Genomic DNA, 16,485 nt, shown 5'->3' on the forward strand with positions numbered 1-16,485 from the left:
TGAGACCAAGAATGGGCTCTACTCTCCGCAAGCTGATCTCAATGCCGCTGGCCAACATATGTCAAGAAAACAAGGGGGCGCGAGAAAATCACATGAAATATACCACCACCCATTCATGAAGAAGAATTGTGCCATCTTCCTACACACGAGCTATTCATGTTCCATTATTTCTGTTTCCGACACATCCATCACAGAAAGAGTGACAGGAAATTGTGTTTGCGGAAGCAGGAGGAGGCCTGGGGGAGGGGGTGTAGTCAGCTAGGGGGTTCCCCCAGACCTTTTAAAAAAAATACCTTTTAGGAGCTTTAGTGAATACAGTGTACCAGATCTGCGAAACAGACTTACTTTCAAAAAGTGCTCTGTATTTTAAAGTGGCGTTGGTGGGTTGGTACCCAGATGGGCCTATCGGCCATTGCGTGCTTTAGTGAATTTACGAACATCCATACAACAGTCACCGTATGTATACTTTCTGCTGTGTGGCATGCCAGCAGAGTGGCAGACCACAGAGGGCCTGAAACATCAGTATGCACAGCCAGGGTGGGCACCTGCAGACCCGGAGTGACAGCGTCTCAGGGTGCTTGCCTTCTTAAACGCATGCACGGCATTAAGGAAATCCTTTCTCATCACACAGCTGTCTATTGACACATCTCACCTTATCACTCCAGTATTACAGGGCGAGGGGAAGTGTGTGTTACAGAGGAAATAGCCAATGGGAGACACTGAGCGAACAGAAAGCGAATCTGACACTGGTCATCTCCAATTGCCACTCAGAGGCAGGCGCGTGACAGGACCCGGCGCTGCCGTGACAAAAACCTGGCCTTCACACGCAGAATGATCCTGCCTGTTTCACACGCCATTTACGTTCATGGAGGGCCCAGGCATTTCTGTTCTGAGACAAACGCTAGGGCCCACGAGCCTCAGCATGCTTCCCATAAGGGGGTCGATAAACCGAGTACCATGAATGGGCTAATAACGGCTATTATTACAGTGCTTAGAAGCTGGAGAAATCAATCAAGAAGTTCCATTTAGAAACCGGATGTTACATGTTGACGGACAAGATTGCTTATTTTGCCTACTCCTGACATGCTCATGTCTAGGGTGAGCAGATTTCCAAAACGAAAAACCAGCACCATCAACGACATAAAAGAGGGACTATTCCATTGCAGCCCACCAATTACCGCCCATCCGCCAACACGCCCCCACAACCACCACCTAATCCTATTTCCAGCACTTCTCCTTTCTATAAAGTGTATATGATCTCATTTGTGCAGTTTTGTCTGTGAATCTTGGCATGTTAATTCAAAACAAGCGTTTGCTCTCATTGATATAACATGGCTTGCTGTACAACCATTTCCATGCCAGTCTCAGTGGCACAGCCAGTAAGTGTTGTGACTTGTACCTGAAAGGTTGGGGCTTCGAGCGAATCCAACTTCAGATTCTGGAAGTATTGTGAAAAATAATTACAATTTTAATTACCGTAGCCACACAACCATGCAAACCCCGGACGAGGTATCTAAAATGAAACCCGGGACGGAGGGTGATTTCCCCGGACTGTCCAGGGAAAACCGGGACGTCTGGTCACCCTACTCATGTCACGCACCATGCACATGTTCTGATCACACATATCTGTGGTATATGCACACAGGTTCTGAATCTCCTTTGTGAATCGGCCCCTATGCTGGGCTAAGGGGTTCTGGGAAACGGGGAAACTGCAAGCAACAGTGGTCCAGTGCTTCTAGCCTGGCATCAATTCTGGTTTCTCCAATTCAATTTTTAGTCAATAGTGCCATGGCATATTGCCCTGCGTTTCAGTTTTGTATTTTTTTTAAATATTTTATTTTGATTTGTAGAGCGCTTTACGCCAAAACGCTTCACAGTGAAATCACAAGAAGGTACAATATTAATGATAAAACAACAAGAAAACCCAAAAAGTATAGGGAAAGCAAATGAGCCTTGCGGCACAAGCGACAGAGGGGACAGGAGGAAAGAAAGCAAAGAGGGAGGAAGTGTGTTCCAGTGACGCGGGGCCAGCGGGGAGAGGGAGCAAAAGCGTGATTGAGCACATGGTGGACGGGAAACTGACAGAAGGAATTTTGACTGGGAACGAGAGCTCGAGTGTGTGAATACCATTAGAGGAGGGAAGAGGGTTACGGGGGAGCAAGATTATGAAGAGACTTCTAGACAAGACAGAGAAAGTTGAACTTGAGGCGAGAGTGGAGAGGTAGCCAATGAAGGGGAAAAAGGGCAGGAGGGATGAGTCACGAGGAGCAAGTGAGAGAAGTAGATGGACTGAGGAGTTATAAATAGATTTGAGAGGGCTCAGGTGACAAGCAGGAAGACCGAAGAGATTGCAGGAGCAGTAGAAAAGATGGGAAAATATAAGTTGCACGATGAAGAGTTTGGAGGCATGGAAGGTAAGAAAAGGTCAGGCTTTGAGAATATTAAACAAATGGAATCTGCATGAACGAGAGAGTGAGATGAGATGTGGGAGAAGGAAAAAGGAATCAAGATGGACACCTAGATTGCATGCTGGTGGAGAAACGGGAAGCAAAGAGGGAGGAAAAGAAATGGTAAGAGGAGGCAGTGGAGGATTGATGAAGCAGGAAAGAAAAGATCTGCCTTCCTATGGATGTGCTATAAACAAACGAGGGACCATATTTTTAAATGAACCTCATCTATTGGCTAAAGGTTGAGATCTGAAAATCGACAGCTGAAAAAAGCCCAATATTGCTCAGGGACCGATGTGCTTGATGTGTGTGACCCCCCCCCCCAACTCACAGTTTTCATCCCTTAAGGAGCGATTACCCAGCTAATGTTATGTTAGATGTATTTATACAGCTCAACAACCACCGACAAGGGCATCTTGGCGCTAAAACTGAAGACGGGGGCAGAAACCTAAAACCAAGAATAATTAAAACAGACAAGTTTTCAACAACTGACAAAAAGATAGATAATGTTCCGTGGCACAAAGAGACAAAGGTAATTATTCTATAACCGAGCAGCTGCAACAGAAAAAGAGCGGCCTCCAGGTCTTGCTCGGTTAAACCTAGGAACATGAATCAAGAGATGGGAGTATAATGGCAACATTTGGCTTGCAAATATTCGAGCCCGGCATGATTAACAATACGAAGTGCTTTAAATTCCACCTGTTTGATGACGAGAAGCCAACGTTGAAGACAGAGTGCAGGGGGTATATGAGCCCGGAGAGGAGTGGAAGTAGCCGCTCCGGCAGCTCAGTCTTGTAGTGCCTGGAGTCAGTGCAGCAGATAGGCAGGTTGAGAGAGAGAGAGAGAATTGCAATAATGGCATGAATGATCACAGGGCTTCCAAGTGGGAGGAATCCAGCATGGATTCCTTCATAAAACCACGAATATTACCATTAGTATAGGCCGCTTTATAAAAACATGATGAGATCATCAATATAGCCTTCCTATCAACAATTACTTACCCCTGCCTCTTTAGATCCTGAACTTTGGCAGAGATGCACCTACAGGAGCAAGAAGCTTACATAATACAACACTTTAATAACAGTCAACTCAACTAGAAATATCCTGCTACTTATACAGGAAAAAAAGAGAAATTAAATTAACAACAAATTAAGAGGCAGCAGGTAATCTAAAAAAAATAAAAAAAAATGCTGTTCAATATTTCCCAAGAGGGTCAAGCCCTAGAGGTCTCAACTGAACAGTATCCAATTATATGGGCACCTTTCCCCGAGGGTTAGCACTCGGTGTAGAGGGACATAAACTAGTTTGAAGTCCATTCCCAGACAAGTTTCCTGAAAGCCTGTACTCGTGAAGTTGTATACCAAGCACTAGACAGGACCTTATAGGGGGATATTTTGCTGCGTTAGGGAGGGGCTTTATTTGCTTCTACGTCTAATCTACGTTTAAAAAACACCTAACCCGGGATTAGAGTTACGCACAGCCCTGTACACGGTGGGTGGGTAACGCTTCATCGTCACTATCATATACTGGAACACAGTGCAGTACATGTAACACAGCCAGAAGTGGAGAAGTAATAGAAGTTACCATGGCAGTAATCTGAATTGTACATAAAATTGAAGAAATAATGTAGCACTAACATCATCCATCATTCGACCTGGACCGCTGCCGGCACCTTCGAAGAGATTATTAGTACAGAACAATTGAAACATCCCGACCGTACCTCAGAACACTAAAAACATAAAGAGTGCCAAGTCCACTGTTGGCTTTTTCAAAATCTCACAAATGTTGGAGACATCTGCAACATGTCCTTTTTAAATCACCAGCACCCATTTAATGATGCTAGCTTTGCATCGACGAGAAGGGATTTATAAAGGATGATGTATCGTCTTTGGGTGTTACCTATTCAACACACAAAATCTTCTTAATCCTAAAGAGATATTGATGGATACGTTAAACCACTAAATGTTCCCCTGGCTAACCCATCAATATGATGAAATATCACCACAGTGGCATGATCCAGAAAAATATTTCCAAGAGAGAAAACAAACAGACTATTCAAAATACCAATCATGATCCCCGGAATGAAGGCAATGATCCTCAAGCCTGCCACGCGCAAGCTAGATCATGAGACACAGTAAAGCTAAACTATGATGACATAGAATTCATACTGCAACTTTGTGAGGGAAAAAATCTACCAACTGAAACGCAAGTGAACATATCTGCCACGTGTGTAAAAAGGGAAAATGTACCGGGATAGTGTAAAGCTAATTTAGGATTAAGAGTCGGAGGCACACTAAAAAATACCAATTCTGGACAGATATAGCTATGGAGGAGGAGATCAAACACGCGGAGGATCCTATAGCGTAATCCTGTTTTAAACAACGCCTTTAAAAACAAGATAGGTGGTAAGGAAGGAGACTAATGAAAACGATATCTAAACTAAACCACAGACACAACGCGGATTTATTGCAAGTAAATCTGCATGCCTGAATCCTAGGCAACATGGCACAATCGCCCATAGCCCGGGGGCCAATTTTAAAGTTAGATACAGAAAACAATTTGCACCGAATCCCTGGAGTTAGACTCTCTCACAGGAGAAATTGTCCACAAACAGGCCATTCTCAAAACACATACACGTATATAATGTCAGAGGCACATGGACCAAGGATACAGAATATCACCACTCATAAGCACTCATGCTTCTGTACGAGACTGAGAGGGTAATGGAAAAAATTGAAAGGATATGAGGAAATTGATGCTGGAAAGACATTACATGTCTGATGACGTGGTGCAAAAATTGAAAAAGTAGCCATAGCTGAAAAGGGGTTTTTGTAGAAAGAGCGAGGATGAGGAAACCAGAAGAGTGAAGTGGCCAATCAGTGAAGGAGATCCAGAAATCTGGTGTAACCAGCCAAAGAACATATGAGATCCGCCAAACCTCTGAATGAACTGTGAGGAGGCCAGCATGCAACGCATGAACATTAGTGAGGATCCTCAATTAGGACACCGGCAAAATGACACCAATATGTTGGGCGAGTCTCTAAAAGTGTTTAAAAATCATATTTAAAGTGACCTGCTCACTTATGGACATATAATATGCCCTATATGTGTACTGCATGGAGTAGCGGGAAATGGCAGCCAGCTTGTATGTTTGCTCACTTCAAATGGAGTAGTATTAATACACATAAAAAACCTTATCTGGCCTTAACGGATGTCAGGAGTGGGTTCCAAGTCAGTTAGCAGAAAACAAATGCAGTCGCTGAGGAAGTGGGGAAATCCTCAGGGCAAAGTGTCTTTTGAGCCGTAAGCTCAGGAGAGCAAACGTCTAATTGCATTCTTATACAGGGTGGAGGTGCAGATTTTAAATCCTTTGTTCCTGCTCTGAAAACTAAGTACAACTATAAGTACACTTAAGCCATTGCAACATAGTATTTTTTTTAAAGTATAGTACATTCGTCAATACTTCTGGGTAGAGAGTCCAGATTTATAAAACGAATACATGAAATACAAAAAATATTATGAACGCTAATAAAATTGTAAACGAAGGCAAGAGGATGCTCTTGAAGAGACACCAGTTGATCGCCTCAGATAACACAATAATTCTAGCTATGGCATGTTCCAGGCTATAACCCATTAGAACCAATTGCTGTATAATAGTGGATGGGCAGCATAGTAAAAATATTATAAATAAGCAATCTAAAAGCATTGTGAAGTAAAGCTCATCATATGCATAACAATGAGATTAGTATAGAATCATGAACTCAAAAATTCTTTTAGCAAAAGTACAGAACACTCAAACTTGTGAAATGTCTAATGGGACGGGCTGAGCTGGCAATGTTAGTGGTAGTACAACTCTATGGAACACTGAGAATCTGCTAAAATGTTTTTCATATTTTCGCAGAGTTAGAAATTCCAAAGTTACAGAGGGGAGATCTGCTGGAACTGTCCAAATATTTTTAAATCTGCCAGCGATATTTAAAATCTACAGGGATTTATTTGAAAGACAGTGCTCATAAGAAATAGCTATGGTTTCTGAGCTATGCCCAAACACTTTGAGGTGTGCATCTCACATTGCCAGCTTGAGCACTTGCATTTGTAGAGGATGTACCTTAAGTTATAACCAATTTGATCGTTTAGATGAAGAATTGTTAGACAAAGGTCATAAGTGGAATACATCCCCTTAGCTCAGTGGTCTGCAACCTGTGGCTCTTCAGATATAGTTTTACTAAGTTTCCCATGATCCTTCACCATTGACTCTGATGGTAGGGCGGATGGGAGTTGTAGTCCGTAACATCTGGAGAGCAAAAGGTCACGGAACACTGTCTTAGCTACTATGCATCCTAACCGTAATTAACACCTGGTGCAAGTAACATGAAGGTCAAGTCAGAAATATAGTTTAATTTTCTTTCCTTCTCACCCTTTGTGTCAAACCATTATGTGCCAGTCAATTAAACCCAGTTATAAGGACCACACTTAATTCTTGAAAAGATAATGATTAGTTTTTAGTCACAGAGTATGAATGGGAAAGACAAGAAATGTAAGTCAATTACTTTATAAAACAGCCACAGTCAAACACAGGGGAAGGTGCTTTTCAGACTTAAAAAAATACCATGCAATGGTTAGAATATCTCCTCTTTAAAAGTGAAGAAGGGCTCGTGTACAGGCTCAAATCCTGATAACAACGGCGGTTCTCATTTTAGATGAAGTCCAGTAGATCATTTCAAAACTCAATACTGAAATGTTTTCTCAAATACCCCTATGCAGTCTACCTATGTGCTGTGCACCACACGGATGGCACCCTTTTCACCACCAAGTGCACCTTCTTTCTTGACTGCACAGCGTGAAACACATTTAGTGCAAACCACAGTGGGAAAACACACAGATAAAGACGTGGCTTGACAGACAGCAAAAAGGGCGAAGATCGCACCAACCTACAACGCCTCTTACCGGCACGGAGTACACTGAACAGCCTTTCCAACTAGGAGGCCATTAGCAGGGCAGTCCAACATTCCAGAAATGAAGTCAAGGTCAGGAAAAGCAAGCAGGGGTCTGAAAGCGTAGGAGACAGGAGGCAGATGAGAGCACAGGAATTTGAAATGCAAGCGTCAGTGCTTGAGGAGGAACCAAAAGACACATTACACATTGCAGAGTGTTAAGATAAAACTGGATCCAACCAATTAATCCCCTGAAAAGAAATCCTTACAAATGAAGCATCAGAGAAAGGCTGAAGCTGTGCCAAGATGGATAAATGGCTGCTGTCTGCTAGATGATTTTGCAGCCTTTTTCTAAAGCCTTCCTGTATGATGTCTTCCATTTCGCACTGCACCCTTTGGCAAGCCATACCTTGCTCCAGAGACCGAGGGCCGCCCTCCCAACTTATCATTGACACACTGGGCCTCCTTCTTCTGAGTTTTTTGAGGTTGAACAAGTTGTTCTTTTTCATAACTCGAAAGAGACGGACAAATGTGACCCAAATATTGATGTGAAGAAAATTAATTTTGGGTTTGACAGTTCATTTTTTGCAGAAGGATCTCGATGACATAACTTGGCGGACATAAAGACCACACCACACAGCAAGCGCATGCACTGGAATTGAATGTGCATTTTGCCCTACGTAATCGACGTACCATTTGTGTAAATATGGATGTCTCGACGAGGAAGACCCACTGCTACTTGGATAACTCACTGTATGGCATACAGAGGCTGTGTTGATAAATGGACCATAATGATCACTGTCAAGGCAATGCACATCACTGCATCTCTTCTATGTCTCTAACCAGAGGCAGACTCAGGAAATATACCCGATTCCATTTTCTGACGTAGTTGGCATCAACTACATTAACTATGCATGCAGAGAAGCGTTTGAATTGATATAAAAATACTACTTGATCTTGCATACTTGAATAAACCAAATGAAAATATAGTAGATTCATAACTAAAGGGGCAAGGAACACTGCCTGTGTTTGTTTTAATTCGGTAAACTTTAAAGTGTCTGTAAGGTCAGATTTATTCTTAATATGCCCTCTCATTGTGGCCTTCTATTGACCTTTCTGAACTCCCGATGGGTTATAAAAACACATAGAAAGTAACTTACTCTAACATGCATCTTCTGAAGCTGTAGAAGGTTACAAATGGAGCACCAGCCTGCTCAAGTAACTCTCAAAGTGCTTTGCAAACTGCACTGGGGCCAAAGCAAGGATTCCCAAGGAGCTCAAGATGACAAAGAGGAACAATCAGTCCCTTACAGCCCTACAGGCATCTGTTCACTTACACGAACTATTAAGAGCTTCAACATGCACGCATAAAAAAGAAAATAATTGATAGAGATTTTATGATGCTAATAAATCTATTGAATGTCACCAGAATATTTTGTATGAATAGGTTTTCATCTGTAACTTTCGGCATACGTTCTCCATTAAAGGCCCATTTCAGCTTACCTTCTCCCACGAGAACAGTGGCAGGGCTCTTGGGAATGACCTCTCCCCCAAAGGTGATTCCAACATTGTGCAGTCCAGCTTGAGTAGGTTTGTAGGTGCAGCGATAGACACAGTTCCCCTTGTCTTCCAGCATAACATCAACTGTATTGCTCTGGCCCTGAGGATCCTGCACCTCCACACCTATGTCTCCAATGCCAGCACCTGCTCACACACAATCAAACCAAAAGGAACAATCATTGTGTTACTTGCTTCACCAATGGCAGACTCAGAAAAGGAGCAAAGATAAGATTTCAAATTGTCCCCAATCCATGTGGTCAACAAACTGGGCAACGTCGAACCATTCTAGAACACAAGAGCTCATTTTATTCACTTCAAACTATTACATGCAAGGATTTTCACCAGCTTCATATGCCTAAATATTTTAAATCCAACGAGCCCTTCAGTTTATTTATTTAAAATACCTCTATTCATTTGGTGGGTAACATTTTCAGTGAGTTAATTTAGATGATTTGGAGATGAGGTAAGCTAGATTCAGTTAAGTGAATGATAAGGAAGTGAGACTGTTCCTTTCATATACACACAGTTTTCAATGACTTGACTCACCCCCTTCCACCAATGCGACAGTCCACACAATGTAAACATAGATTTACAAAATGAGGTGTGAAATTAGTACTCAATGACTAGCCCAAAGCCCTTTCTGTGACACAAGTCGATATTCTGCACTATCACCGCTACAAGCAAAATGATTCACAGCCAAATAAAAGTAACTACACACGAAAAAAAAAAGGTTGTATAATAATCCTGTTGGCACGGAACTGAACCAAGTGGGCCAGAAGAAGAAGAGAAACCAGGGTCTGGAACCCAAAGCAAGAGAGTGATACGACTCATCTTCCTTATGGCAGGGGAGTGAGCCAAGTGAGCCAGGTCAAAGAAGTAGCAAAGCTAGGGTCGCAGACCATCCTAACACTCAGAGGGGGTGTTGCAGGTGTGAATCCTAAGGGGAAGGAAGACCAGGGGAAGAGATTCATTCTCTTGGTAACCCAGACTGGCAGGAAGGTCCACAAGGCCTGGGGAAGGGAGCCATTACCCGGGCTATTGGACAGGAGAAGAGAGACATTCTCCTGACCAACCAAGAAAGTATTGTATGGAACTTTGCTATCAGGGGAAGGGAGCTATTCCCCCTGCCAATGCGTGAGACACGAAACTGTTCTAAGATTTGGGAACTGTTTCAACTAACCAGGAACCATAACCCAGGGGAAGGGAGTCATTCAGAACAGAACTGCCCTATCCTTTAGTTTTTAGTGTAAGGGCAGAAGTAGGGTTTTCATCACACAGGACAGTGGACACTTGAGTTGAAAAGACATCCTGACAGACACCTTAGCTATAGTTGAATAGGGACAGACTAGTTTTCTCTTCCTTTCTTCTTAAATAAAAGTCTTTAGCCCCAAGCATGCCACCTTTGTGTCAGTCTCCTTCTTCTGCACCCATACAAGGGGAACAGATTCCCAAGTCTCAGGGAAGTTGAGGAGTGGAGAGTGAGTGACTTAAGCATTTGGGAGGAGCCATTCCTTGAAGAGGATCTTGAGGTCCTTCCTAAACCATAAAGGGAAGGGGCAACACACACACACACACACACACACACACACACACACACACACACACACACACACACGCCCCCCCTCCCCCCCCTCAGAGATAAGAATGTGAACCTACACAGTGCAGTCGTGGACTCAGACAAGATTAAACAAAGACGGCTCTAACCCAAGTGAAAGCTTAGCACAGGAGGCCCACGCACAGCATGCATCGCCACACAAGGCAGCTGTGCAGTTTGGGGATTCATCAGAGATTGCTCATCATGAACCCCACAATGAATGAAATTAAGCACTTACATTGTCAGCTGGTGGACATCTTAAAAGGGGGAAAATGATCATTAAAGGAGCGTGAGTCAGGAATTGGAGGCTAAGGGATCGAGTGTGTGCCATAAGAATGAGGAGTGGAGCAGGAAGGAGGAAAAATGAGTAAGATTGAAGATAGGATGAGTGTAGGAGGGGGAGGCAAAAGGAGCATCAGAGAGGATGTAAAAAAAGGAGCACAGGTGTGGAGAGGAGGTATAATGAGAATTTTAAAAAAAGGCAGTGAAGGAGGTCATAGAAGATCAGACAAGTGGGGAGGATGGAGAAGAAAACAAAGTGAAGGAGCTGAGGGATGAAAGGGGGGCAGAAGAACACTAAGCGGGAGGTGTAAAGTGGTAGAGAAGAGGAGGGCAAAGTGGAACGAGAACAGTACCCAAGAGGGGAGTGATAAGAGCCAGATAAGAGCATGCTGAATCGCTAAGGCGTAAAGGGGATAGTTGGACACATACAGGAGGCAAAGAGAAAGATACACAGCCAGGAGGAGGAGAGGATGAGTACTAAGAAAGGAGACAAGAGTAGAGAATGTAGCGCTCAACTGTTTTGGGGGAGGGAGTGACCCCAGAAGGTCTCCAGAAGTTTGAGAGGGGGTCAAGCCTCACATCCCCCAGGGCCAATGCAATGCTGCCATAGACCTTAAAGAGTCGGACAACTGGCCCAGGTTCTGATGACACAAGGTTCATCGTTTTTTATGTGTCAAAAAGTATTAAGGAGGAGAAGCGGAGGAGTGACAACCTGACAAGAAAGACATTTCAGACAAGAGAGTAATGTGGGGCATAGAAAATTCCAAGAACTGTCAGTAACTCTGCTTACCATTAGGCAAGCAGAGCCTGAAATGAGAGAGGAAAGGGCTGAGGATAACAGTTCTACAAGGGAACAGAAGTTTGACTTGTTTTGTTGAACCCCGACTCACACACTTAAGTCACACATACACTTGTTCATATAGTAAAAAAAAAAACTTCGATCTTATGATCTGGCTTAGAGTTATGCGTGCACCCCTTCGCTTGTAATGAGAACTTTTTTTATTTCCTGAAAAAAACTTCATGCTAACTTCTGAAAGTAGATTTGAGTAAGACTACTTGCACCTACAAATACCTAAACCCTTCTGTCTTTCCCGGGATGTTTGTCCAATGAGCATAGATCATCCTCAGTTCACAGCTAGTTAGAAGCATAATCAGGCCTAGATTAATTGTGTGTGCGCTCAACGGTCTCAAAGGAATGTTTCCAGCTAAGAAGGTTGCGACAGAACTCTTGCAGGAAGAGGCATTGCTAGGGGGGAGCTAAAGGGGCTATAGCCCGTGGTCTTTTGGTTGTAGCCCCGGATAGAATCTCATGAGCTACAGCCAAAAGGATAGCTAGCCCCCAGTCCCAACAGTTCCGACATCAGCGTAGCCCCGGGTCTTTTCCAGACCTAGAAACGCCCTTGCTTGCAGGTGTGCCACTTCGAGTGGGATGAGTCCTGGGTATCAGTGTTTCAGCAGCAGATTCCCCCAAATGTTTCCATGGAATGACTGGGGAAAAGATCTTGCACCTTTCCTGGAGATCCTTCTCTTCACCCCAATTGAAGACTACTTTGGGCAGACTGATACCCTAGTAAAGTTACAGCAAAATCCTTCTGGAGTCAAGAGATGATTCACGTAAGGAACAGCGTGGGGGGGGGAGGGAGGTGGACACTGTCTCATTCCCCTTATTTAGTAATTTTGCCACAGCACATTTTTCAATTTCAAGACTTCTGTAAAGGGCCAATCCCAGCAAATGAAACAATCGTTTTTGCCTTCTGATGCAGCTCTTAGAGTGACTTGCCTGCATGAAATTGGGAAGCAGGACAGAAAGGAAATGTAGCAAGAAATGTAGCAAGGTATTTCCAAGATGGTGAACACTCCTGGCTGCAATTGCTCTCCTGCGCTAATTTATAGTCCCCCCACTCCCTCGGCTTACCCAAGATCAAAGACTCCACTTGTTATCCACTTGGTAGGATCCCCCCCACCCACCCCACTGTGCTGGAAATTCTTACTTTCAAGCACTGACTCCCACCTTACCCCTGGGGTTATATCCTGCTCTTCTGGGGAGGTGTCAAGTCTTCATGGGCACAGCAACCATTTCTGGGTGCATCCCAGCCCCAGAGAGTAATACACAAACACTTTGACATTTGCAGGAGTCACAGGGAACCAGTTGATCATTAAAACACATGATATTGCACTGGCAATGTAGGACTACTTCCTGATGGGTCACCCTATCCATTGAGATAATGCTTTATATTTAATGTATAACAAAACTGCCAGCACCAGGCCTTGGAGCTTTACAGTTCTATATATTTGGGGGTTTAAGGCGTCCATGGCCGATTTAGATTAGGTTGTGGTCAGAAAAGTACATGCGGCTTTCTGGCTGCCATGTTGCCGAACTACATGGCAGCTACTGGAGTGCCAGTAGGCATGCTTGTATTGTACTGTGATCATTATTCCTAATGTTTTCTTGATGACTTAAATTGTATCGTAATGTAAATTCTCACTCCCAATGACCTGCACAGCGCTCCATTAATCCTGAGCTAAGTTTGTGCTATAAAAATATATAATACTAACAAATTTTAGAACTGTTTTTAAGAATGTCCCTATACAAGTCTTTTAGTCTTTTTTATCAGTGCTTTTACCACCTTCAATTGTTTTCTTGTTTAAACTGTGCCAAGTCGTGTTACCATACTGCCGAGACCGCTCATAAGCAGGACTTGCTGGACTTGCAGTTGTTGAAGGTTTGACACGCGCTCAGCGGGACCAGAAACTACAAATTCCAAGTTTTCTGTAGTTTCATCTTATATTACGGCACGGCAGACGCATCAGCACCGGCGCATCAGGGGCGTTTTGTGACGGTTCGTGCAGGGAGGCAGGAGGCTGGCCGAGCCCTTGCCTTCCCGGGAGCCACATAAGTTATTTAAACCACCAAGGGGTTAATAGATGTGCTTCAGCTATTAAGGCCGCTAGAGCGATGCCACATGTCTATCTCAGACCTCTTGTTACAACCCGTTCCCTTCTTCCAAGCTGCTGTACAACGTTTCTAATGCTCCGGACGACCATAGCGTTGGTCCTCGTCAGACTTCCACCCCCACTTCCAGGGAGGTTGCTGCTAAGGCCCACGAGGAGGGGGAGCTGGTGTTCAGCAGATAATTTGGTCGGCACATGTTGGTTCCTACTGCAGGGGCTAATCTTTCAGTCTCAAAACCTTTGAATACTCACAGATGCTATGATAGGACAAAGAACATTGGGGAAGCCGTCTAATCAAGCCCATACTCTGTGATAAGGAGGTCCTAGCTGGTCCTCTGTCATGCACACTCAAATTTGTGTTGCTAAATACAAAATCATGAATTAAGCACGCTACGGCTGTTGCTACGCATATTGAAGAGCGCAATCTAGATATTTGCGCTCTCACTGAGACTTGGAGCCATGAATCAGCAGGACTATCCTTGCCATTAGCCATACCAAAAGGGTATAGTATGCCGAGGCATGACAGATTAGATAGCAAGGGGCGGGGGGGAGCAGCCCTAATTTTTTAAATGTTTTTCAAAAATGTGTGAAAGCAAGGCGGAAGATATCCCAGGGACAGAACTACTTTTAGTAAAAATTGGTATCAGTGCAGAATCCACCCTTAATATCATGTTATATAGCCCCGACGTCAACACCAATCCTTAAGGCCCAGCTCAGTAATTCTCTCTTATCCCTACTGAAACCGAACACCAAACAAATTTTGTTAGGTGATTTTAACCTCTGGTTGGGCAGCAGCAGTGGCGTCGCTAGAGGAGGGCCTGGGGGGCCGGGCCCCCCTTGTGAAACCCTGTGCCCCCTCTTGTGCCCCCCCTACCTAAGACGAGCAGTGACCATGTTCTCTGTCTACTTTTGTCTGTGCCCCCCCACTTTTGTCTTTGGCCCCCTCTGTTCCCCTCCTAAATTTGATTTCTGGCGACGCCACTGGGCAGCAATATGGAAGTCACAGCAGGGTCCATGGACACAGCATTACAAATTGACATTAGAGAACCTTAGACCATGGGCCGCGACCCTGAATGCTGAGATTCTCAATTCGGGAAGACTAGATGACAATACTGACACTCTCCTCAAATCCTTGAGAGATCACAGAGGATCTAGCACCCTTAGAGGAAAAACACTGCCAGGTCAAACGCATAAGTAACTTCTGTTTTAATGCTAACCACAAAATGTAAGTTTTGACACGTGGAGAAAGAGCCACGATTTGCCAAGCTTGGATTCATATAAAAAAGCAGCGTCAATTTATAAAATGGCTCTCCTTTCAGCTAAAAAAGAATCCCTCAATCACAGAATTTTGAATGCAATATCGGACAGCAAGGAGCTTTTCAAAATACTTCAGGAACAGGAACAGCCAAAGGGCCCTAATAGAGACCCTATATTGAAAAATGAAATCTGGAATACAAACATTCAGTCAGCTATGTTTAGCAAACTGGAAAAGATTAAAGAGAACATTGAAGGAAAACCAAGGGACATCAAACTTCATTTCTCAACCCGTATCTGAAACAGAATTATCTGAGATCAGTGCACAACTGAAAACTACGAGCTGTAAGGGAGATCCCTGTTCAGCTGTGATCATTAAGGAGTGCTCACCTATACTTATTTCATCTCTCACAAAATTCATTTACACCTCTTTTGCTCAGAATGGTGTCCCAAATGACCTCAAGAATGCTTGTATCTCCCCCCTGTTAAAAAAAAAAAACAACCAATCTCTGCCCTTTGACTCCTACTAATTATAGACCCACAACCAATACCCCATTTCTTCTGAAAATATTGGATAGGGTCGCCTATAATCTGATATCTCACCATCTTAATAATTCATATTCTACTCAAATATCAGTCTGGATTTCGGCAGAATCATGGGACAGAGACTGCTCTCCTAGCATTGAAATCTCAGCTACTCCAATCTTTGGATAAGGAGCAATCATCCTTGCTCATGATCTAGATCTTTCGGCTGCCTTTGACCTGGTGGATCACTCCATCTTGACCACCAGGTTAGGGGATATTGCCCACTTCTCAGATCAGGCCATCCAATGGATTGCCTCGTTCCTGAATGGGAGACAGGGGAGAGTTTATAGTGGGTAGCAGAGGCGAACCATTCCCTCTGCTGTACGGGGTTCCCCAGGGAGCATGTATAGCACCATGTCTCTATAATATCTTCATGGTGCTATTCTTCCACATGTTAGAACTAGAGGGGATCCCTTTTGCTTACTATGCAGATGACACACAATGTGTCATCCCGTTATCAGGGTCACACGGCACTGATGAGGAAAACATTAACAAAGCATATCAGGCTATTCATACTGGGATGATCTTAAATGGTCTGGTGCTAAACAGCGAAAAAACAGAGCTTATGATCGTTGCCACGGAAACTAAACTTGCGAAATTAGGCCCGATGTATAATAATTGTTACATCGATAATTGCAACATTGAGGTGAAGAATAAAGTAAAGACACCAAGTATCATTTTGGATAAAAATCCAAACATGAAAGCTGAAGTGAGCAGCCTAGTCTCCAACTCATCATATTATATCAAGTTACTTCGACATCTCTGCCCGATGATAAAAGAAAAAAAAAGAAAGAAACCTTAGCCAGAGCCATTATTGGATCCAAAATTGACTATTGTGGTAACCTCTTGGTCGGCATTAGTCAAGCAGATCTTCACC

The 16,485-nt window shown here is 43.7% G+C and overlaps 1 protein-coding gene across 4 annotated transcripts in view; it reads right to left on the reverse strand.

The window, feature by feature from the left end:
• The window catches only part of FLNB (filamin B), a 626,251-nt gene that overhangs the window by 297,301 nt on the left and 312,465 nt on the right, over window positions 1–16,485 (reverse strand). For all 4 annotated transcript variants that reach the window (XM_069643780.1, XM_069643779.1, XM_069643783.1 and 1 more), the window contains exon 8: window positions 8,885–9,085. In XM_069643780.1, coding sequence (XP_069499881.1) covers window positions 8,885–9,085 — 201 coding nt within the window. The remainder of the gene's footprint in view (window positions 1–8,884; window positions 9,086–16,485) is intronic.

This window comes from Ambystoma mexicanum, chromosome 2p (assembly GCF_040938575.1).
Source record: "Ambystoma mexicanum isolate Mex_15411 chromosome 2p, UKY_AmexF1_1, whole genome shotgun sequence".
Classification (NCBI taxonomy): Eukaryota; Metazoa; Chordata; class Amphibia; order Caudata; family Ambystomatidae; genus Ambystoma; species Ambystoma mexicanum.